The sequence below is a fragment of the Nilaparvata lugens genome, chromosome 1 (genome assembly GCF_014356525.2).
Source record: "Nilaparvata lugens isolate BPH chromosome 1, ASM1435652v1, whole genome shotgun sequence".
In the NCBI taxonomy this organism is placed as follows: Eukaryota; Metazoa; Arthropoda; class Insecta; order Hemiptera; family Delphacidae; genus Nilaparvata; species Nilaparvata lugens.
In genome coordinates, this window is record NC_052504.1 from 3,366,861 (window position 1) to 3,391,234 (window position 24,374).

Below are 24,374 nucleotides of genomic sequence, written 5' to 3' on the forward strand. Positions count from 1 at the left end.
ATATCGATATTGGATTATCAAGTAAACAGATGGTTTGTCTAGTTAAATTTATAAACATTTAAAACTAGCTTACCCGGCGAACTTCGTACCGCCAAAAAGTCAGTGTATCTCATGTCACACTTGACTTTATTTGGTGAAACATGAAATTTATCTGACAATCAATATTTTTATTTACATCTCAATACAGACTTCCTATGTGCTTAAAACTACCGTTTTAATACCAGTGAACAATTTTATCACAGAGTGACGTGTTTATTACAGCTGGTAAGTTCATTTGCTAAATCATATTATCACAACATGATCTTCCCGTTCTACGTTAGCCGCTCGGCCGACATTTTCGAAAACATAGGTCTGTAAAATGGATTAATATATAATTATAATTAGCCCCCCTATTAAAATTTCTGGTCAGGAACCATCCCCAATATTCACACAACATATTCCCAAAGTTTCATGCCGTTCTGTCAAGTAGTTCTCAAGTCTATAGGGAACAAACAAACTAACACACAAACAGACATTCATTTTTATAAATAGAGAAGATGGTATCACCACGCAAGATACAGTATCAACACAATATGATACAGTATCATCTTAATTTGATACACAATAACATAATTTGATACAAAATTATCATATCATTTCAATGTAAGATACTCTCTGTATGGTATCACCACGTATGATACAGTATCATCTCATGAATATAAATGAAAATAGAAATTCAAGTACCCTTTTTAAAATTATCTATTCAGAGCATGTTCCAATCACTTGATAATGACATCATATAACCGAAACATGTTGTGAATAGACAATTTTAAAAAGGGTAATTGAATTTCTATTCAAGAGTAGCCCTAACGGGAAAAAGACTGTTATAGATGGAATTAAATAGAGAATGCATTTATTCAAATGCTAATTAATATATAACTATTATTTAACTCGTTGGCCGCTATGGCTTCGTATAAAATGAGCGCTGCTATCCAGAGATTGTCAATTTGGTGTAAGGGTAAGCATTCCTGACTGGCAATTGGGAGGTACCGGGTTCGATTCCCGGGCTGGCAACTAATTTTTGGATAGTAGTTCTCATCGAATTTCCATCTGGCTGTTAACCCTGTTGTCAATGTCTGCAGTAGCAGAAGTCTTCGGGGTGATTTGCAGCATTTTTTTAGGATTTTCATTAAATAATAGTTATAAAAAAGACTGTATCATATCAATTCGATACAACACCATAGTTTGAAACTATCATCTCACTATAGAGCTTGTTGATATGCATGATACAGTATCAACTCAATTATACAGTACAATCTCTATTTGATACACAACACCATAATTTGATACAAAACTATCATCTCACTGTAGATCTTGTTGATCTGCATGATACAACATCAACACAATTATACACTACCATCTCAATTTGATACACAACACCATAATTTGATACCAAACCATCATCTCACTTTAGATCTTGTTGATCTGCATGATACAGTATCAACACAATTATACAGTACCATCTGAATTTGATACACAACACCATAATTTGATACAAAACTATCATATCACTGTAGAGCTTGTTGATATGCATGATACAGTATCAACACAATTATACAGTAGCATCTCAATTTGATACGCACCTCTTAGCCATGTCGGCCAGCCGCTGTTTGCGAGCCGTGCGTCGCTCCATGAGCTGTTGTCTGCGCATGCGCAGTGAGGCCACCCACTCTGCCACAGCCGCCTCTCCCCCCTCCACTGGTGCCATCAGGCCTGGTTTCGAGCTGGGCTTCGGCTTAGTTTCCTGTCAAAACAACAAAATATACACTGTTCAGTGTTCTAGTCATCAAATAGAAATGAAACTATTGTGACTGCATCTGATTGTGAACATTGAATTTTGTAAGTGACCTCGCTTATGTAATGATGTATTCCGGCACAAATAAAGATCATTGAATGAAGAAGCTAGTCGGTCACGGCTGAAGTATGAGTCGTGAAACTCATTAACTTAAATATTATTTTATATTTATTCACAACTTAAATCTATTCAACCAATTGACAGCTCAAATTATATATTTAAGCAAAGGCAGGGCCTTCCCGCAAGGTACCTACTCCCCACCAAAATAAGCCATAGGAATTCACTTCCAATTCACTAATTAACAGAATCTATTCGAAACAAATAATTTCACAGAAGCTATGTTTTCTTTTCTGTTTGTACTTTTGTTCACTTTCTTTACTAAAGAATACAATTTATTTATTTACAAATCCCTACTGCTATTCACTTTGACTGTCATCAGAAAAATAAACTGTACATTGAATTTTCATTCGGCCTCTGCCGACATTTACTAGTGAATCTTACTATTATACTAACTCATCACAAAAACCTGCTTTCCTACGGATTTCAGTTCTGCTTGACAATAACTGAAATCATGAATAAGATTGCTAAAAATAGAACACACGAGGCGTTTTTTGCTCTGGCAACAATGGACGAATCGGCAGTCGCTCAATGAGACCATACAAGTATCCAATCGAGCGGCAGACGATTAGACGGCATCGAGCCGTCTGCCGAATCGTCTAAAAAAAACACGCCTCGTGTGTTTCAGCCTTATTTTGAGTGTTCACAGATTCACATATTGGCAGATTAGCACTGTAGTCGGAGAGACTGTGAACAAACATGCGCCTGTGAGAGTGGTTCTTAGGGCAGCAAGACCGATTCACAGTAACATCTTAGACATAGACTAATCTGAATTACTGAATAATCACAGTACGTGAACCAGTGCAAATGAAAGCATTGTGAACCGGTATTTACGAGTCCAGCAATTAACAGAGGAAATAAGTCACCACTTCTATGCCTAGTCCACACTATCGTCAAGTCGCTGGCCTAGCTGATAAACTTGACCACGTTGGTTTTGCCATCCACACTGCAATATGACCATTTGTGGATTTTGTCGCCTCCGCTCGACAAAAATCGGAGTGATGGCTAATGAAGGCGAGCGCTGTCAAACCACCCATCCACACTCTTGCGTTCGTCGTCATTTGCACGCATTGGGCGAGAGTGTGGATGCGGCATTATACATACTCAAGCGCAAAGCTTTTAATTTCTTTATTTACACATTGCTGTACAAAATGTTAATTGTATCAAAAATCTGGTGTGGCGCACTCACACATCTTTCCTTGCCGTTATGAAAATTGATCACCTGACGCTAGTGTTCCCGCGCATCTCAAGTGTACTTATAAACAAAGATCTAAGCCAGCTGGTGAAAGGAAAATAACGCTGGAGACACTCGAAGTCTGCTATCTCTTCATAGTGAATGATTTAATAGAATCAAACAGTGAAAATCCACTAGTTACAGCATGTAATGCTGCAATGAGGAGATAGGAATGACAACAGTTTGCAATTGAAATAATAACATTTTCTCGAATTTCGAGCTTATTTTCAATTTAGGTGAAAATGTTATTGAACATAAATTGTAGAGATTTTCATGCTCAATCTTTTCCACTTAAATTTTTTTGTTTAAACTGTATCTGAAGCCTGATAATTGGGGATCTAAAATCAAACTTTGTATAGATGGGGTGGAGCTCTTTTTTATAGATACGGGACTTGTGGCAGTTGATAGAGCTTATCAATGACTATTTCAGGTATAAATTTGATCAAAATCGTTGGAGCCGTTTTCGAGAAAATCGCGAAAACCCTGTTTTTGACAACATTTTCGCCATTTTAGCCGCCATCTTGAATCGCATTTGATCGAAATTGTTCGTGTCGGATCCTTATACTGTAAAGACATTAAGTTCCAAATTTCAAGTCATTCCGTTAATTGGGAGATGAGATATCGTGTACACAGACGCACATACACTCATACACACACACACACACACACACACCACACACACACACACACACACACACACACACACACACACAACACACACACACACACACAAAACCACTTTTTTGGACTCAGGGGACCTTGAAACGTATAGAAATTGATGTACCTCAATTTTTTTTGGAAAGCAATACTTTCCTTACCTATGGTAATAGGGCAAGGGAAGTAAAAAGTGTATCGTCAAAATAAAATCAAAACATATAACATATATGTTATCTCTTTCCTGTATAGGGCTACTTGTAATATAAATATAAAGAAAATAATTGAAAATCTCAGTATCTCTGAATGTCAAAGAAGAATTTCATATTTATAAAGCAGCAAAATTAAACAGAGATAAAATAATAAACTTGATCCAATTAGACACCAATAACCCCATTTTTGATAGAATCATGCGAATTTAAACCCAAAATTTACAGTCCTAGTTCATAAAAACATATGAATACACTAACATATGATCAAAATAAGAGTCTTCCATTAGTATTTATTTATTTAATTCATATCACTTGATAATGGCATAATTGACCGAAACATGTCGTGATAATATATTTTTAAAAAAGGGTACTGAGATTTTCAATTATTTTCTTTATATTTAACATATATGTTATACAGTAGGCCGCTACATTGCTAACTAATTGGTAAGTTTTCTTAAATTATTATCATCAAGGGCCGGTTTCCAAGCTCGGGATTTAGCTAAGTTCTAGACTTTAAACAGCTGGAGTCAGAAAATTGGCTTTCCGAAGCGGGGCGTAGTCGTAGTCATTGTCAAAGTCACGTTTAAATTGAATTTCAAAAAACTATAAGATTGTACACAGAATAAAATAGTGGAAAGTTTCAGCTATTTTGAATTAATTAGGAATGTTTCATTTCGTCAAGGAAAATCGTTTCCAATAATAGAAATGAGAAAATAACGATTATCATAAGAACTGCGACCCGTTTCGGAAATCCAATTTTCTGACTCCAGCTGTTTAAAGTCTAGAACTTAGCTAAATCCCGAGCTCGGAGACCGGCCCTAAGTTTCATTATAAAAAAAAAACGTCAACACTATAAAATGCCCCTTTTACCAAAAAAGAAAATACATCTTTTATGAAATATCTGCGATTTCTACACTTGATTGCAGATGGCAGGTAATTAAAGAGCTTGACTCCCATGTAACTAGGCTTCTTCTCAAAAAGCCTTAACCTATGTGAGACAACACACAAATTACCCTTGCCTCTAGTATTGTGTTGAACCTGTGAGTTTGTTGAGAACTTTTCTTTATTATTATATGCTAGCAAGAGTAATCTATATATATATATATATATATATTATATATATATATATTATATATATATATATAAAATTATATATATATATATGTATCTATATTCATATATATATATATATATATATATATATATATATATATAAAGCGAAATGGCACTCACTCACTGACTGACTGACTGACTGACTCACTCACTCACTCACTCACTCGCAGAACTAAAAATCTACCGGACCAAAAACGTTCAAATTTGGTAGGTATGTTCAGTTGGCCCTTTGGAGGCTCACTAAAAAATCTTTTGGCAATATTTTAACTCTAAGGATTGTTTTTAATGGTTTAAAGTTTGTCTTTTAGCATGTATATTCTTCTTCTCCCAATCTCTTAATTATAATATTGAAATTTCCATATCATATGTTACTATAGAACTATAATCTAGATAGAGTACCTCTTCGAAACAGTTGTTAACTGGCAACTAAATTAATAATTTTGTCAGGTTGGCATTAAGTTGAGTTGACTTTGTTAGGTTAGCATCAAGTTGAAGATTTAAATGCATTTATCGCGAAAAAATTGATTCGGCACTGCTACTTCAATCCTGGGAATATTATATTACTAGCCGTCAGGCTCGATTCGCTCGCCATATCCATTTAGCCAGACGTTTAGTCTGGACCCCCGACTGGATTGTCCTAACATATGATAAAAATGCTCAAATGAAAAATGCAGGCGAGCAAAGCGAGCCTGCTGATCTCATTCCTGGACGATCCAGTCGGGGGTCCAGGGGCGGAGCCCCTGGCTAGACGGATATGGCGAGCGAAGCGAGCCTGACGGCTAGTTGATAAATATAGATGCAAGGCACAGACAGAATACCCTGAGTTACGAAAGCTCCTCTACAAGATAGATATATATTTGATGTCATCATGTTTTTTAGGAAGACCAATAATTTAGAAATGAGAAACCAGACTCACAATTACTATACCCGTTATGGCAGAATTGCTGATTTGATATATTCGAGAGGAAAACCGTTTTCAGGCGAAGGTCATTATTTACAAAATTGCCAAACAATTTGAAAATTTCAGAAGATATTAAAAAGTTTGGTATTAAATTGAAGGAATATTTGGTAGGCTTATCACTGTATTCGTTACAGGAAATTGATAATTGATGTATATTATGACATTTGTTTGTTTTTAGTATTTAGGCTACATCAATTTTTGATGACACTACTCATATGATTGTATTTGTACATGTTTAATGAATAAAGATTTTTCAATTCCATTCAAGATTGACTACAAGCTTTGTTATTGTTGAGAAAGGAGTCACTCTCCTTTCGATAAATCGGCTATAGTTTGTAGTTAGTTGTCAGTGAATCCCAAGATCAGAAGATGGACAGTTGAGTGAACAAAGGGAAGCATAATGATATTTATGAAAACTGATAACAGCAAAATATGAAGAGAATCAATTGATAAAAATCTACCTCAATAACAGAGTCATCAGCCGTGTTAGCAGCCACTATGCGTTGTCGTGTCTTCTCAATTCTCTGCTGCACGTCTTTGATTGCTTTACGAAGTTCGTCGGTGTTCTGCAGATTGAACCAAACCAGAGACCGCTACAACACAAAACACAGAAATTAATATTCATGAAGAAATAAATAATTAAAAATACATCAACTACATACAAAGTAGAAACATGTTGTGAGATATAAAATAAAGTTGAAAAAAGTACAATGATCTTTTAATTCAAATTCATTTATTTGTCATACAAATTAATAGAATAATTAATATTGATGGAGGCTAGCCCTGAATGGTTACAACATAATATCATGTGAGCACGGTTGTCAAGGTGACTGTTTTAGCAACAAACTGTTTTTAAGAAGATAACAAGCTAGAGTTTTATGAGAAATGTTAAAAGATGATGTTTTATTTTATTTTTATCTTGTTCGTGAATGTAAACTTTTAATGAATAAAGTGTTAATTGCAAAAGCACATTTACAACAATATTCTCAATTACAATATGGCACTACCGGCAAAGAGCATCTTGTGCGCCGGCAGAGAGTTCAAACAACTATAGTGAGGTCCACGTTATAATGGCAGTGGAGAAAGATAGGAGAAAAACGTTGCTGATCCTCTGTCTTGTCAATGATGTTTTCTATAATAGACGGTAGCTGATACAGGTTTATTGATGTAATATTAATTGTTGATTCTCGTTTAAAATAATCAATTATATTTTATCAAGCAAGAAATTATTATATTTTTCAATAATTTAATAATTAATTTTTATAATTTAGATTAAATATTTTGTTAATTGATTATTAATTCCACATTGTTAAAAGACGATCTGGCAACAGAGGAAAGCGAGAAAGAGATAGCGCTATCCGCTTTGTTGAATGATAGACAATGATAAAAATACGATTGCTAATCAAACACTGCAACTATAACGTGGACCTCACTCTACCTATTATGAAAAATAAAGAGTTTAATTTGATTTGAAATGATTTTTCAATGTATTCAACTTACCTCAAGTTCTTGTTCGTCTCCCTCGGCCTCTACATCCTGAACGGCTAGTAGCTGGTTCAAGTGTTCTTCATCTTCTGCTAGCTGCAAAAAGTTTGTCATTTAGATAAACTCTAATGGAAATACTGAAAATAATGATTGACTTAGAATAGTAAAGTCACTCTTGCACATCGAAAAGCAGCAGGGCCCAGCACACTGGTGAAAGTTTTTTTTTGAGGTTGACAAATCGTTTTGAAAAATTGAGCAATTTCAAATAATATCTTGGTTCTGTCATAACAGACGATAATAATGTTGAGACTGACATAAAAGCAAAACTAGCTGCCGCAAACCGATGCTATTATGCTCTGACCCATTGGGCAATATGAATAAAATCAGAGCATATGCTCATGAGCAAGAGCATGGAGCATAAGGTTTTGCTCATGAGCATTAGGTAGAAGCATAAGCATTTGCTCATTTCTATATGAATAAGCTTTACCTTATGCTCCTGAGCTCTGGAGCAAATGCTCACGTATTTTAAAGATTTTTCATCAGCTGATTCGCCTTTGTGGTCTTACTTTGTTTTTATAGCTCACGTAAGCGCTAAATACGCAAGTATAGACACCGCTTGTGTTTGGTCGTCTGCTCTGTTATCTATCCATAAATTGAGTTATAGGTTAGTTGAGTTTTGAATTTTGAAATAATAGCGTGAAAAAATGTCATCTCTATAATAATCTTCAGCATAATCTTATAATCTCAATAGCCTTCTTATAATCGTCTTCACTCTCATCTTCTTAAATGCCTATTTCCTATTCCGTGATGGCTATATTTATATCGGATATTTATCTTTTGTATTTATTATTTGTAGGAATAATGATGATATTATATCATGGTTGAATCTGAAAAGAGTTTTACAGTTCTCAACTATTCGTTTTGATCGTATCTGGTATAGTTTCATTTTACTCACACGAATTAGTTGAGCCATTTTACTATGAGCAAAAGGTGAAAGGCTGCTCCAGACTAGACTCACATTTTTAGAAGCATTTGCTTCAAAACTTTAGCGAATGCTCTAGTTTATTCATACAATTTTGAGCATAAGCTTTTACTTTTGAGCAAATGCTCAAACTATTTATTTGATGAGCATTAGCAGAAGGTTTTGCTCACGTTTATTCAGAGAAAATGAAGCATATGCCCCATATTTTGGAAGTATAAGCAAATGCTCAACTTTATTCATATAGCCCATTATTTGAGATACAAAACCCTGTCCAGGAAAGTAAAAATACAAATATATGAAACAGTCATAGAGCCAATTGTGTTGTATGGAGCAAAGACATGGGTTTTGACAGAGAAGGATGAGGATCTATTAAATATTTGAGAGCGAAAGGTTTTGAGAAAGATATTTAGCCCTGTATATGTTAATGGTGAATGGCGAATAAAAGAGCTGCGTGATGTGGAAAGTCGTAATTGGCCAATATGAGGATGCAGCATAACAATTTACTAGATTTGTGCGACCAACCTTCTCCTCGCGTTTGCGAGCGTTGATCTCCAAGAGGCGGCGCTTCAACTCCTGCCGCCGCTGGCGCTGCTGGTCCTCGGAGGACCCGGCTCCGCTGCCCCCCAAGGCGGCCTGGTATGGCAGCTGCACTCTGATGACGTTGCGCTCATAGTAATCGCAGTCGGCCCACTGCCACACCTCGTCGCAGTAGTTGCGGTCGCCCGCCGACAGATAGCAGTGCTCGTGCAGCAGCTCCTAAACACAGTACAGTAATTGAAAGATTAAACAGAGTACACGGGATTTGAATTGAAAGACTAAACAGAGTACAGGGGATTAGAAAAATCCGTTCTATTCTTTACAAGAATTCAGGACAGGTGTATGTATAGTGAGGTCTACGTTATAATGACAGTGGAGAAATATATGAGAAGAACGTTGCCGATCCCCTGTCTTGTAAATGCCTTCTATAGACGGTAGCTGATACAGGTTTATTGACAGGATTAACTGTTCATTCTCGTTCAAAATAATCAATCATATTTTATTGAGCAAGAAATTATATTTTTCAATAATTTTATAATGAGTTTTCATAATCAAGATGACATATTTTTCAATTTATCATTAATTCTACATTGAAAAGGTAGGCGCACACAGATAGTCATCGGACGGACGGCACGCATCGGACGGATCGGAAGATTAAATTTGATGCATTGTTTTCTATCTGTGTGCGCCTACCTTTAAAAGACAGAGATCTGCTTTGTTGAATGATAGACAAGGATAGCAATACCATTGCTAACCAAACACTGTCATTATAACGTGGACCTCACTATAGAAAAATCCGTTCTATTCTTTAGAAGAATTCAGGACAGGAGTGTGTAGAATAAATTATTAATATCAACTATTGTATGATACTGTACCCATGAGATTTAGAGGATGGATTCTTCATGGTATTGTTGATCTAGTAGAACAAAATTTTTCTAAAAATATAAATTTTTGTAAAAGTTATTCAATTCACTAAAAATAACTCAACTAAAAGTTATTTTTGGTAAATTGAATAACTATCTTTAAAATTGATATTTTTAGAAAATTTTTGTTCTACTAGATCAACAATACCATGAAGAATCCATCCTCTAAAATCTCATTGGTTTATATTTTACCGAATTTGAAATGTTCTGTCCCAAAAATTCAAACTTCAGGCGCTCATATCTCAAAAAGTAATGATTGGAAAAAAAAAATTTCCTGAGAAAACGTTTTCATTTTTGTAGCTTGATGATATTCAAATCGAAAAACTTTGAAAAATATCACCAGTAGAAAGTTTATTTTTAGCCTTTGCACAGCCTTAAGGCCAACCAGACGTAGTCGACATACAGTATCTATCTATCTAGTTCTAGTTTCTACCCTATATCAACCTTTATTTATTTATTTTATTTATTTATTTATTTTTACCAATTCACTAGAAATTTACAAAATAACACTTATCAACTAATATACATTGGTGTGGCTGGAAAAAGAAGCCTTGAGCTCCAGCCACGAGTTCGAAAATATTCTTTAAATTATTGGTACATTTGCCGTGATAATATTCTAAAATACAAACTAAAAGATATTACACCAAAAACCAAATATATATATAAATAAACACACAAAATCAATTCTTGAATCAAAAATCAACAAGCCCAATAATAGAAATAGGTAATATAGAAATTATAATAATAATAATGACCAATGTTTGTTGTGAACCAGATGGTAATAAATATATTATTATTATTATTATTATTATTATTATTATTATTATTAATAATAATAAAATCTCTTTTAGGTAATCAAAAAAACCAAGTTTAAACTGAGCGTGTTAAAACAAGTCATAATTATAATAATTTAGTTTTCGATTTTAAAAAAAGTATTCTCTTTTACCCAGGATCTTATTTTATTAATTTATTACTTGTAATTTTATCCCTAATGAAATCGTCTGGTATCCTATTTATTAGCTTATCGCTCTGGAACTTGAACTGATGATTGCTGGTTGTCAATGCAGTGAAATTTATACTGTAAGCACTTACACTTGCTGGTCTTAAATTGTAAGTGACATTGCGTTGAGTAAATAGATATGTATTTTTATTTATGAATATAATTAATTTTGTTACGTACGTTTGGCGAAGCGTTGGTAAGTTTATCTCATGAAATATTAGTCTGCTAGGATAGCGTCTTGGTCTTCCTAGCGCAGCCCTGATGATATGCTTTTGAATAGTAAAAAGTTTATTGAAATGGGTGTCAAAGGCTGCTCCCCATACTTCTATATTGTAGTGGAAGATTGAGTGAGCATATGCATTGTAAATTGTTCTGAGAATGTTCAAGTCTTTCAATTGATTAATTTTGTAAAATATTGTAATCAAGTATTTTAATTTATAACAAAGATTTTGGATGTGAATGTCCCATTTAATATGCTGATCAATCGTAATTCCTAAATATTTCATTGACTTGACTCTTTCTATAGTTGAACCTAACCCAACTTAATTGATCAGTTGAGAACTTGACAAACTGAAAACTTGACGTAATGAGTTCTTGAAAGATTGAAAATCAACCAACCTCAGCCCTAGTGAGTGTGATAGCCTGCGAATGGGCGGGATACTTGAGCTGCAACAAGCGATGCAGATAGCACGTGACATGGTGGCCCCCGACCGCCAGTCGCCTCGCCTGCGCCCCGTCCACACGGCCACCCAACACGGGCAACACATGCGTACAGTGGTGACCCAACACCACCACCAGTCCCTCAGTGTGGTCACCGCCCTGGAAACCACACAGCGCATCCACTGCATAGCACACGCCTGGAACCTGGTAGCACTCGAACAGTAGTTCTGACATTACTGCAACAAAACATCAGTCAACATTAGGTTAGGTCAGCACTAAAACAACAGTTCTGAGATTATAAACAGATTCAAGTGAATATGATTTTATTGCCGAAAAACAATACAGGTCATCAGCAATGTCAAACAAATTCAACGTCAAATGGGAAAGCCTCCTTTAGGCCGGTTACAGAGCTCGACCGACCGTCAGTGCGTATGTACCATCCTGACCGTACGCATCGATGAATCAGTTTTACACATTCAGAGCTCGACCGACCGTCGGTGCGTATGCACCATCCTGACCATACATAGGTTTTCTGATTCACAAAATGGACGCATTTACAGATTGTTATTGCAGCTTATTATCTTCGTAAACGAAAGATTAAAAGACGTAGATATCAAGTTCACCCGATGGTCGCCCAAAGAGTATTTCAAAGTGAATTTAGTACCATTATATACATCATTTCTTGGGGTGAAGATACATTTTTCAACTACCTCAGAATGTCCATCAGAAATTTTGATGAGTTATTTCGAGCTTGTATCACCATTGGGAATATTTGCAGTCTCTTCAAGCTACGGATCAAATAAATGTAGATAATATCAGTTTTTCAGTATGGAATTAGGGTCTGGGGTGGTGCTTTTAATGCTCATTTCAATAAACTAAATATTATTCAAGAGAGTATCCTCAAGGCAGCACTAGGAGTGCATAGAAGGTACCCTAGCCAGCAACTTTTTATGGAGTTCGGAGTTCTGTCAGTTAGGCAACTGTATATCAGAAATCTTGTTAAATATATCAGCAACCATATACATCTTTTTACACCTCATTCAACTAATTATAGTTTTAGATCAGTAAATAGATGCTTTGTTCCTCGAACAGATCTAACTATATGCAGAAGACAATTCAACTATACAACAAAAAAGCTTATCAATTTTATGCCAGAACATTTCATTGCAAGAAAACCTACAAAAGCACTTAAATTAAAAATTGAAAGCTGGATAAAGACAGAAGATATCATACCTAAAATATTTTAATTTGATGTACATATACTGTCTTTCTCAGTTCCTCTGAATTTATTATTAGTAGGGCTATACTCCCAGATTAATTTTCTCTCTCTGAGTTTAAGTTTTATTTTTTGTGTCATGTGTACTGTATTGTATTGTTTTTCTAATTCTCTCTTTGCTTACAAAAGGAATTGCATATATGCTACAAATGAATTACATTATGTTACTAAATGGATTACATATGTACAGTGAATTGTAGATTAATAATTACATGAATCATCTCTTTTTCTTTTGAGTTTTTAAATTATTATGAATTCATTCTAGTTTTTCTGCTCTCTTAGTATTTCACTCTTGGTACTTCTTCTTTTCGGATTGAAATTTTATTTTATTTTTTCTAGTTTTTCATACATTCCATATGTTTCTTTTTTCTTTATTATATTTTTTCTATTTTCGACTGAATCTCAAGCCACTAATTATAGCCGACTGATTACTCGTTGCCATCGCTCAAACTACTTAGTTTTGCTGGTAACGCCAATGATAATATTATAATCGATTTTTAAATGGAAAATATTTTAATTTTAAGTTTTTGCAATGTATTGTAGGCTATATGAAAATTTTTATATTTTTCACATTCGTAAAGTTTGTTTAATGATTTTGGCAATAAATATTTCTTTCTTTCTTTCTTTCAATATTAATAGTATATGATTTTTCCAATAAAAAATTTAGAAATGATTGAATAAATGTAGGCTATAGAAAAACTCTGAATTCAAATATGACACTATTAATTGAATTCACTCATTATGCTATTCAATTCAATATCAGCTGATTCTCGGGCAGAGGTGTCAGCACATTGGTTATGTTGCGATCGGGCTACAGATCAGTACAGCTCTGAAAGCTTCTATTTGTTTCAATAGCGCGTCAATCGACCGATGGAACGGATGCCCACGAGCTCGACCGATGGTCTTCCTACGCTGTATAAAACGCATGGTCCTGACCGTGCGCAAGCGTGCCGTCAGTCCTGCTCTGTACGGATACATGGAATATCTATGGAAAAGACAAGCGCGACCAACGTACGCACTGACGGTCGGTCGAGCTCTGTAACCGGCCTTAGACTGCAGGGTCTGTATAATTATAAGTAACCGGACTGACCTCAGAAAATTTTTCATTGGCAAAATATTTACAATATCCCTTTAGAAATCTTCAAAGTAGTCCCCATTGGAGTCGATAACACGCTGATACCGGATTTTCCAATCCGGGGATTGCCGATTCGTGGATCCTCCATCACGACAATGCTCCGTCGTACACCTGTCTGCTCGTCACCGAGCAGTTGGCCAAACAGTCGGGGGTATCGTTACCACATCATCCTTACAGCCCGGATATGGCACCACCGGACTTCTTTTTGTTCCCCAAGATTAAGATACAATATAAAACAATAACACAACTTTACAAGTCAATAGTTACATCTTGGAACACCTAATATTATTGCTGACGCTGTATTCAATTGTAATGCTCGATCATACAACTGCCAAACTTCACCGAGAGCAATTTTCTCTTATTCGTTATGTATATTATAATTATGGGTTAAAAAAAATAAATTTTTCATTTTAAAAAGGTGTTTGGTTACCCCAGAACTATAAATAACTAGCTGGCCCGGCGAACTTCGTACCGCCAAATAGTTAATGCTTCTCATGACAAACTTTCGCTGGATGCACACCTGAGAAGGCGCGATGCGGCATTTTGCATCCAGGTAAAAAGTAAATTTGTATGGCTTTTGTTGGTGGGGAGTCCCTTGCGGGAAGGTCCCACCGCCTGAATATATAATTTAAGCCGTCAATGGGCCACGACTGCCATACTTCAGCCGGGACCGACAGTTTAACGTGCCCATCCGATAACACGAGAGTGATCTGTTTAAAAAACTTTTGGTTATGAGAGGGATTGAACCAGGGATCTCTGTGCTGCTACGCAAGCACTCTATCCACTAGACCACGGATCCCTCCAGGTGCATCCAGGTGCTTCTTGCTTATTGGTTTTGATTAGCAGATGTTATTATTCATATTATTCCAATTATCAATTTTAATGGATTCGATTTATATAGATAGTTTTCTAACTGCAAAATAAATAATTTACTGAAAATCAATAAATTCTAAACACCGTAGACATCACAATTATTCTAAACAAAGCAACGTCTTTAGCGCATGTAAGTTTTTAACCTGAGGCCGCACTGCTGGATGGTTACACACACAATAGTCATTTTATTTTAATCGGGGCGTTTGGAATAAAATACATGGGCGGTTATAGAGCAACACACACTCTTGTCTACAATCTACTGACGGCTGTTGGATGATGCAATGATTATACCAGTTGATTTCTATTATTTCTGTGTGTGGCCAGCTCACAAATCTTCTTCTCCCATAAGGATTACATGTAAACTTTGAAGGACCGTAAGAAAAAGTCCTGAAGTCGGATTATAAATTTGATAAAATTTAGGCCATAAACCTGATCCTGAACATAACGAACACAACTAAATAATCATAAAATTCGGTGCACACATAAAAAAAAGTTATTGAATGTCAAAATTTGAGGCTCGATTTTTATTTATATAGATGATAATATTCCTATCTAGTAACTATTATATGGAATACATTAGTGTTTTCACTAATCAGTTTAAAAGTTTCATTTTATATTGATTGTCATTTATTAAACTTTGAAGTAACTTTTTGTACAGTGTCAGTCCAATTATATAGTGGCTATTCATTGATATTCTGACTGAACAGGGTTGGGTAACATCCTCCACGCTTCGCGCTCCGGCTGGGAGGCGGGCTTCCCCCGCCCAATTGTCTTTTGAATGATATTACGGTTTGTTTGAATGTGTTCTGGTTTATTGACAGATTATCCAAGATTTATTCCAAGATAAAGTTAGTTATTATGTTAAGCGACTCATCCCTCACCACAATGATTATCCTTGAAGAGGGATGAACCATTAATATTTTTTTCAAAAACACTTTCCTTGCAGAGTTGTTGTGATTGTTTTGTTGTATATTGCTTTACCTCGTTGTATTTATGTGTAAGGAAATAAATTTAATTGAAAACAAAATTCGACTTTGAGGGTGACGGCGGGTTAAAACTTTGAAGTAACTTTTTGTACAATGTCAGTCCAATTAAATAGTGGCTATTCATTGATATTCAGACCAATGTTAATCAAATACTGCCATTATGATGTTGATCCATGATTTGTGTATCATAAGATGTATAAATGGATGCGAAAATTACTCACAGGCCCTGGAATAGTTAGGGTTAAGATAGGGCTCGGTGATCACTATGGGATGGCCCACTCTGCCCTCGGTGTCAATACCCAGATGCGAGAAGATGTGGTCGAATATCTGCTCCTGTGTTTCGTAGTGAACCACAACATTACGATCAAACTGCTGTTTCAGTTGGAATCGAACTGCCTCGATGTTGGTGATATCGTTGCCAATCTGCGTTTCACCGTCCTTAAATCACAATAAAAACCACTAAATTAATCAGAAAATTGTTCCAGAAATCAGGTTTTAACTTAAATATGTGTAACGCTAGTTCGCCTCCATGGTGCACATTGGGTAACGCTAAATGGACTAGCAAATGATGGCGGTCAGACAAACTTATGTTCTCCTGACCAAAAACTACACAACATCTTGAAGAAATTGAAAAATATAGTGTATATGTAGACATTTGAGACTCATGAGCTTTAAATGTGTTGTGTATCTGCCATACGCTAAATAAATAATAAGAGACTAATCATAATTCAGTCACTAAGTAAGCATAATACACAATAATGTTGCTAAATGATTGACGCAATAAATTATTTCAAATAAAATTACTTCAACTAGAACCTGACCGTTTCGATGTTCGTGATATCGTTGACATTATGGACAGAAACAAACATAATAATTATTATTAAACGAAAATCCCAATTAAATGCTGTAAATCACCCCGAAGACTTCTGCTATTGCAAATATGCACATAGACTGGCTGGCCACTATGGCTTCCTATAAAATGAGCGCTGCTATCCAGAGATTGTCAGTTTGGTGTAAGGGTAAGCATTCCTGACCGGCAATTACGAGGTACCGGGTTCGATTACCAGACTGACAGATCATTTTTGTATAGTAGCGCTCATCGAATTTCCATCTAGCTGTTTACCCTGTTGTCAATATTTGCAGTAGCAGAAGTCTTCGGGGTGATTTACAGCATTCAATTGGGATTTTTGTTTAATAATAATTATTTATTAATTAGCATTTGAACAAATGCAACTTCCAATTTATTTCAATCTGTAAACATAATAATAATAATAATTCGAACTCAAAGATATGTATGGCTTGCACAAGGTAAAAATATTGCCAATTATTATAACTGTGGTTGGGCTGATACCAAAGTGGAATGATACAGTGGAATGCTGCAAAATGATTGACGTTTCAGACAATCTAGTAGAAAATATGCAAAAATCAGTTCTTCTAGATACGGCACGTATAGTACGTCAAACACTGCAATGTACCTGGTAGTTGAAATGTAGGCTGATGAGAACAATCTGAATAATAGAGAAGAATTGGAGGTTGCATGTAAATGCCCCTCTTATTTGTATAATCCGCAAAAGCGTGAATAATAATTAAATAGTAATAATGATAATAATATCAATGATCTGCGTCTCACCGTCCTTGAATTACAAGGAAAACAACTAATTTAATATAATCATAGAGAAAAGATCGTTTATGCTCCAAATTTCACAGTTGACTCGAGCCGACAGTCCTGGTAACTCTCACCCCGCCAAAGCAGTAATAATAGACAGTAGTCGACAGTAATCTGCTTCAGTTAACAAAAAAAACTGCTTGAAATTTGGACCACAAACGATCTATACCATGGCATCTACAAGGTGCACCAGAGAAACTTACTTATTTGAAAGGTCAATGAAAACAAAAGTATTTCAGTGATTCTTTTATAATCTTTTTTTATATGAGAATACAACATCCCTATTTTTTCCATGCAATCTTGAAAATGACATCAGATCAACGGCGACCCACATTGTGCATACACTGACGAAGTCGATTTTTGAAGTTTGTATCCAATCGTTGCAGTATATCAATCGGTATGTGGCAATGGCGTTGCGAATGTTGTTTTTGAGATGTGCTATAGTCTGTGGTCGATTGACATAAACCAAGGATTTCAAATAGCCCCAAAGAAAAAAAAGCATTGAGGAAACGCATGTGGAAATGAGCCTCGTCACTGAAAAAATGACTGCGTCTTCAGACACGTTGTCAATCAGCATATCACATGCATTTTGACAGGCAACAAAATTCGTCGTTCAGTAAATTCGAACGCCGGGGAGAACACACAACCACAGAGAAACAATAGCGTGAGTAGATATCCCATGGTATAGGGCGTTTATGTTGCAACTTTTACTGTTATCTCAAGTCGATTATTGTCGATTTTTACTGTTTTGACCGGGTAAGAGTGTATGAACGACATAATATGAGAGACTACCAGCGTCAAAAAGCTTCACAGGAAAGAACTACGTGGACTATCAGCTTGAGATAACAGTAAAAGTTGCGACATAAACGTCCTATACCGTGGGATATCTACTTACGCTATTATTTCTCTATGAACTGACTGCCTCACTCTTTCGATATTTTCTGGAGTTCTGATGGTTTGTTGAAGTCGAGCGCGGATCGCACGTTGTGTAACAAAAAGTGATCGACCATTAGAAAAGAAGCTCTCAACTGCGAAGGCCCGCTGCTCTCTAGACCAGAGCATGATGGCTACTTACTTGAGGGAGGATAAACTTGGGAACTTCCCTCTCCAGATGCGCCCCCTCCTGCCCATCTACCCGACCAATTCACAGCGCGGGAATTTTTTAAAATATTAAGTTTCTCTGGCACACCTTGTACTTATGCTATCTCTTCTCTGTGGTACTAGCTCGATAAGTTAACGAAGTCTACAGATGGAAATTGCATTTATTCAAATGCTAATCGATAAATAGTTTATCATTAAATAAAAATCCAATTTAAATGCTGTAAACCACACCGAAGACTTCTCAATCTGCTACTGCAAATATTGACAACAGGGTTAACAGATAGAAGGAAATTCGATGACAGCTACTAGCATTCAACTTTGGATTTCAGTTTAATAATAATTAGTTAACGAAGTATTTGTAACATATACGTGCTTGTTGAATTTAGATATTTTATCAACAATTTCAATGAAACAATCATGAACCTATAGCGAGATCCACTCTAGAATGTCAGCATTCTTTCAAAATAACATCAATTCTACCCATTCAAACAAATATGGCAGTTCAAAGTGAATCTATTCTTACTTTATAGAAAAGCATAGCCTACCTTCTTTCCTCTCTCTTTTCGGGGCTTGGCAATCAGATTTCTGAAAACCATCATTGGATTTTCATTGGAGGCCCATCCAGCTCGGCAGTTGTACGAGCCTGTAATAGAAATATTAAATCATTTATAACAAACCTCAAACTCAAATTCATTTCTACATCAATATAGAGAATGTATACGGAAAAAAATTTGTAACAGTATAATGAATAAACCCACTTTTCATTGTACTTCTACAGGGTCTTTCTAAATGATGTACCCATTTTCAAAAATCTGGTGTGGCGCACTCACGCAGCTTTCCTTGCCGCTATGAAAATTTATCAACTGACGCTAGTGTTCCCGCGCATCTCAAGTCTACTATTCAAAGATCCAAGACAGCTGGTGACAAAACTATAACACTGGAGACACACGAAGTCTGCTATCTCTTCATAGTGAATGATTCAATAGAATCAACAGTTGCCAACAGTTTGCAATTGAAATAATAACATTTTCTCGAATTTCGAGCTTATTTTAAATTTTAGATGAAAATGTTACTGAACAATTATTGTAGAGATTTTCATGCTTAATCTTTTCCACTTAGAATTGTTTGATTAAATTTTATCTGAAACCTGATAGAGAATCAAAAACAAAACATTGCATAGATGGGGCGGAGCTCCTGGAATTTTCACAGATATGGGACTTGTGGCAGTTGATAGAGCTTATCAATGACTATTTTAGGTATAAATTTGATCAAAATCGTTGGAGCCGTTTTTGAGAAAATCGCGAAAAACCCTGTTTTTGACAACATTTTCGCCATTTTAGACGCCATCTTTAATTGAATTTGATCGAAATTGTACGTGTCGGATCCTTATAGGGGAAGGACCTAAGTTCCAAATTTCAAGTCATTCCGTTAATTGGGAGATGAGATATCGTGTACACAGACGCACATACACTCATACACACACACACACACCACACACACACACACACACACACATATACAGACCAATACCCAAAAACCACTTTTTTGGACTCAGGGGACCTTGAAACGTATAGAAATTTAGAAATTGGGGTACCTTAATTTTTTTCGGAAGCAATACTTTCCTTACCTATGGTAATAGGGCAAGGAAAGTAAAAATTTGTATTTATTAAAATAAAAATTCAAAATGGACAACCTTTATACCAATGGAAAGAGAAAGTTTCAACGTTTTTTTTTTTTTTTTAATAATTTACAAGTATTCAATGTGGTCTCCGGCTGCTGCACGATCTGCGGAACCGTATCACTGCAGCTGCCGTGCACTCAATAACACCAGATACGCTTTCTCGCGTGTGGGACGAGTTTGGCTGCCGCGTGGATGTTTGCCGTGCAGCAGTCGGAGGCCAGATTGAACACTTGTAAGGTATTAAAAAAAACTTTGGAACTTTCTCTTTCCATTGGTATAAAGGTTGTCCATTTTGCATTTTTACTTTAATAAATACCAGTTTTTGAAAATGGTTCCATCATTTAGAAAGACCCTGTATAGTACTAGTGTTAATTCAAGTTTTAAAACCTTCCATTTCATCTTTACTCATCCATTTTTTTCTGAAAGTGGACCAATGTGTAAAGATCAAATTCATAATATTTCTCTTGCTATTTGAAATTAACCCAGACTTTTGAGTATTTATTTTTAAAATTTGATTGTATGGTATGAGATGATGAGTGGTATTTCTCCATAATTCAAATTAAAAAAATTCAAATTCAAATTTATTTATTCAAGTAAGTTACAATACATTCTGGTTTATACACGAATCTACAATAAATTACAGTACAACAGCCAATTATGCAACAGATTTCACATATTATGAAAACTTATTAATTACAATGAAGATTGAATGCAACATTAGAATATTGATAATATAGTATTGAAAGAATAAGTAATAATACCACTTAAATTCAAAGTTTTAATTTTCAACTTTAAATTAAGTGGTATTGACAACATCAACGTCCTATTCTTCCATTTATTTATTTACAAAGACAACTTTCCATTGGTCCATTCATTCATGAAATCATCATAAATACCAATTTTTTGAAAATGGGTCCATTGTGTATTATCATTTTGAAACTTGTGTATCATCAGCTAATCATTACCTAGGCTTCAAATACTTGTAGAAAGTTGCCTTTGTGAATAAATACTCAAAAACTGGATATTTTGAATAGCAAGAGAAATATTATGAATGTGATCTGTCTGCAAGTGAGCATATTTGTAATTGACCGTTAGATGTAAGACTTGGCTACTGTATTTATTAGTATTTAACTTCCAATAGTACACCATAATTTACTAAGAAAAATACAATGGAAAAACAACAATTGAGATACTTGTTGATGAATTTAAAATTTATAGTGAGGTTCACGTTGTAATGGCAGTGGAGGAAGGTAGAAGAACAGCGTTGGCGATTCTCTGGCTTGCCACTGCCTACTATAGAAGATAGCTGATATAACTGATGTAATATTGACTGTTTATTCTTGTTTCAAATGATCAATAATATTTTATTTGTCAAGAAAATATATTCTTCAATGATTCAATAACAAATTTCCATAATTAAGATGAAATATTTAGTTGATTTGTTATTTAGATGATTTAGTTTATATTCCTACATTTTTAAAAAACAACCTGGATACGATTCGGTGCTAGAAAAGGATAGCGCTGTTTTGTCGAAAGACAAAAGACAAGTTAGACAAGGATAGCAACACCAATTTTGAACAAATACAGCCATGATTACGTAGACCTCACTATAGAAACATCCTGTATTATGGTTAGGAACAAAATTATACCATAGAGAACATAGATAGCTTAAGAAGATATTATATCATAGTATAGGATAGCGCTATCTGCTTTGTTGAATGATAGAAAAGGATAGCAACACTAATGTTGATCAAGTACTGTAAAGTGAACTTTACTGTTGGCACCAGCATTTGAATTTTGTTCGAATAAAGTCATTATGTTAAAATGGAATTAAGTTAATGTTAATTGGCCATTGATGTTAATGTTATATTTACCATTGTCAATAACTATTGGCGTAACAGCATCTTGAATGGCCTTTGTGTAGGCGTGATAAACATCTGGAACAGGCTTTATATCCTTCAGTTCCAAAGTTTCTACCTTCTCGGCAGTATCCGCCATCTTTTAGTTCCGCTTTTCTAGAAGCAAATATGAAAAAATGATATTAATTGGATAACTTATCAAGTCGTAAATCTATAATATTTAAAAAACCATTCAATGCGTGTACTATTTTTCATTGGTTCATTATAAATTAGAATCATTAAGAAATCCTATAACTGCTCCCGAAAATGACTTTTTATGGAAGATTTTTTATTATTTTATACTTTCCATTTAATGCGTCTCAATTTAAAAAAGCCTATGATTCATTTAAACCTGCAAGCCTCAGCAAAGAATATTCTCTCAAGTTATTTTTAAGTATCGTTACTCCATGGCGTTAACTTAGCAGAAAGAATGTAGGTTAGGCAAAATACAATATTTGAAAGTAAAATTTAAATTAGTTCAATTTTATTGATTGAAATTGATTTTTATGTACTAAGTCTTAGTTTTTCCTCTTCTTTCATTGGAGAAAAATTGAGAAGATATCTTCAGAAATAGTTGAGATACAATTGCGCCGTAGATGATAAAATTGGTCAAAATGCAATCGTCGGGCGACCGCTGTATCTCAGTTGTTATTTGAGATATCGACTAAATTTTTTGTTGAAAGAGCAGGAATAAATAAGGAGCGCTAGCCAATTTTGATTCAATTCCAAATAATTTTAAATATTAAAAATATATGTAAGAAAACTAACCTCACTTTTTCAACCTTCTCTTTCAACTTGAGAAAATTTATTAATAATTTTATGATGTACCTACGCTTTATATTAGGTTAGGTATTGACCATGAGCTATCTGATGATGCTATTTGTAACCAAACAATAGAACAAATTAAATTTAATCATTGCAATTAGATGAAATTTATGTAATGTTATTATTAAAGTACTGATTAATTAAAAATAAGTCTTAAAAATAATGAGTCACTCTGATCATTTAGTAGCCGTTCCTTCAAAGTATGGTTACTTTTTAACATCTATTTCTAATATAAAAATTAAATTAATTTATTCTATTAAAATTAAATTTTATTAGAATAGGCTAGCACGCTTCATTTTTTCTTATATTTTATTAAATAAAAAAATTAAATCGATATCTTCAATAATAATTGAGATACAACGGTTGCCGAACGATTGTACTTGCCATAGCACTTTATAGCACTTGAAAATTTGCTTTAATATTGGAAAAGTATGGTCAAGAACTAAGCTGCTGAAATTAAATCAAACTAATAAGAGGAGTCTACATTTTTTTTAAAATTCTTTACAATAATCCCAAACTTAAAAAGTTCTAGAAAGTGTAAGTACCTTTGGTACTGCTGCCGTAATTTATGTATTTTTACCCATGTTTATAGGAAACAATATTTCAATTTCTAAGAAAAGAATAGTGGATAAAGATTTATTATAAGATAAATTATAAACTTGACTTCATAATATTCACTTACCTTCTCTTGATAATGTCTTCTCAAACTTGTATATTATTGAATGGAGATCAGTCCTGCAACTTCTTGCATTCTACACAAAATAATACTGATACAATATAGACACAGCACCATTACTGAAAACGTTCATTCTTGCAATAAATATGATAAATATTTAATTTGATAATCAACAGACATTTTTCTGTGCAAAATTTCTCTATGAAAATTAACAAATACCTCTCAACTCACGCTTTACACTCAAAAATGGCAGATGCCGGGAATGCGGGAAACCGCCATGCTTACTTCACAGTTCACAGGATAACAGCCTCGTTCCTCACAAAGAGGTTGAGCAAACTATCGCATCCCCAAAAATCATAATGAAGTGGTCTAGACAAACTATAAACGAAATACGACATGCTTTGTCCCGCACCCAGTGGAACAAGACAAGGATCCACAGCCATTGCTTAAGCCAGCACGTTGTCCAAATATCTAGCACGTCGAAAGTGTTACCTGTCAGAATTTTGTTTACAAATTCACTATGATAATGCCAGTTGCATATTATG

The 24,374-nt window shown here is 34.8% G+C and overlaps 1 protein-coding gene across 3 annotated transcripts in view; it reads right to left on the reverse strand.

Moving 5' to 3' along the window:
* LOC111055309 (actin-related protein 5) overlaps positions 1–24,129 on the reverse strand; it is a 38,655-nt gene extending 14,526 nt beyond the window's left edge. Inside the window, exons 1-9 of one of the 3 annotated variants that reach the window (XM_039427837.1) lie at positions 23,840–24,129; positions 22,305–22,449; positions 19,295–19,392; positions 16,204–16,420; positions 11,671–11,948; positions 9,115–9,348; positions 7,626–7,706; positions 6,587–6,718; positions 1,623–1,783 (exon numbers count right to left, since the gene is read on the reverse strand). In XM_039427837.1, the coding sequence (XP_039283771.1) occupies positions 1,623–1,783; positions 6,587–6,718; positions 7,626–7,706; positions 9,115–9,348; positions 11,671–11,948; positions 16,204–16,420; positions 19,295–19,392; positions 22,305–22,428 (1,325 nt within the window). In that variant the 5' untranslated portion in view covers positions 22,429–22,449; positions 23,840–24,129. Of the gene's footprint in view, positions 1–1,622; positions 1,784–6,586; positions 6,719–7,625; positions 7,707–9,114; positions 9,349–11,670; positions 11,949–16,203; positions 16,421–19,294; positions 19,393–22,304; positions 22,450–23,835 lie in introns of all 3 variants that reach the window. The other 2 variants (XM_039427825.1, XM_039427830.1) reach the window with 2 other exon arrangements.
* Between the last annotated feature and the right edge of the window lie 245 nt (positions 24,130–24,374).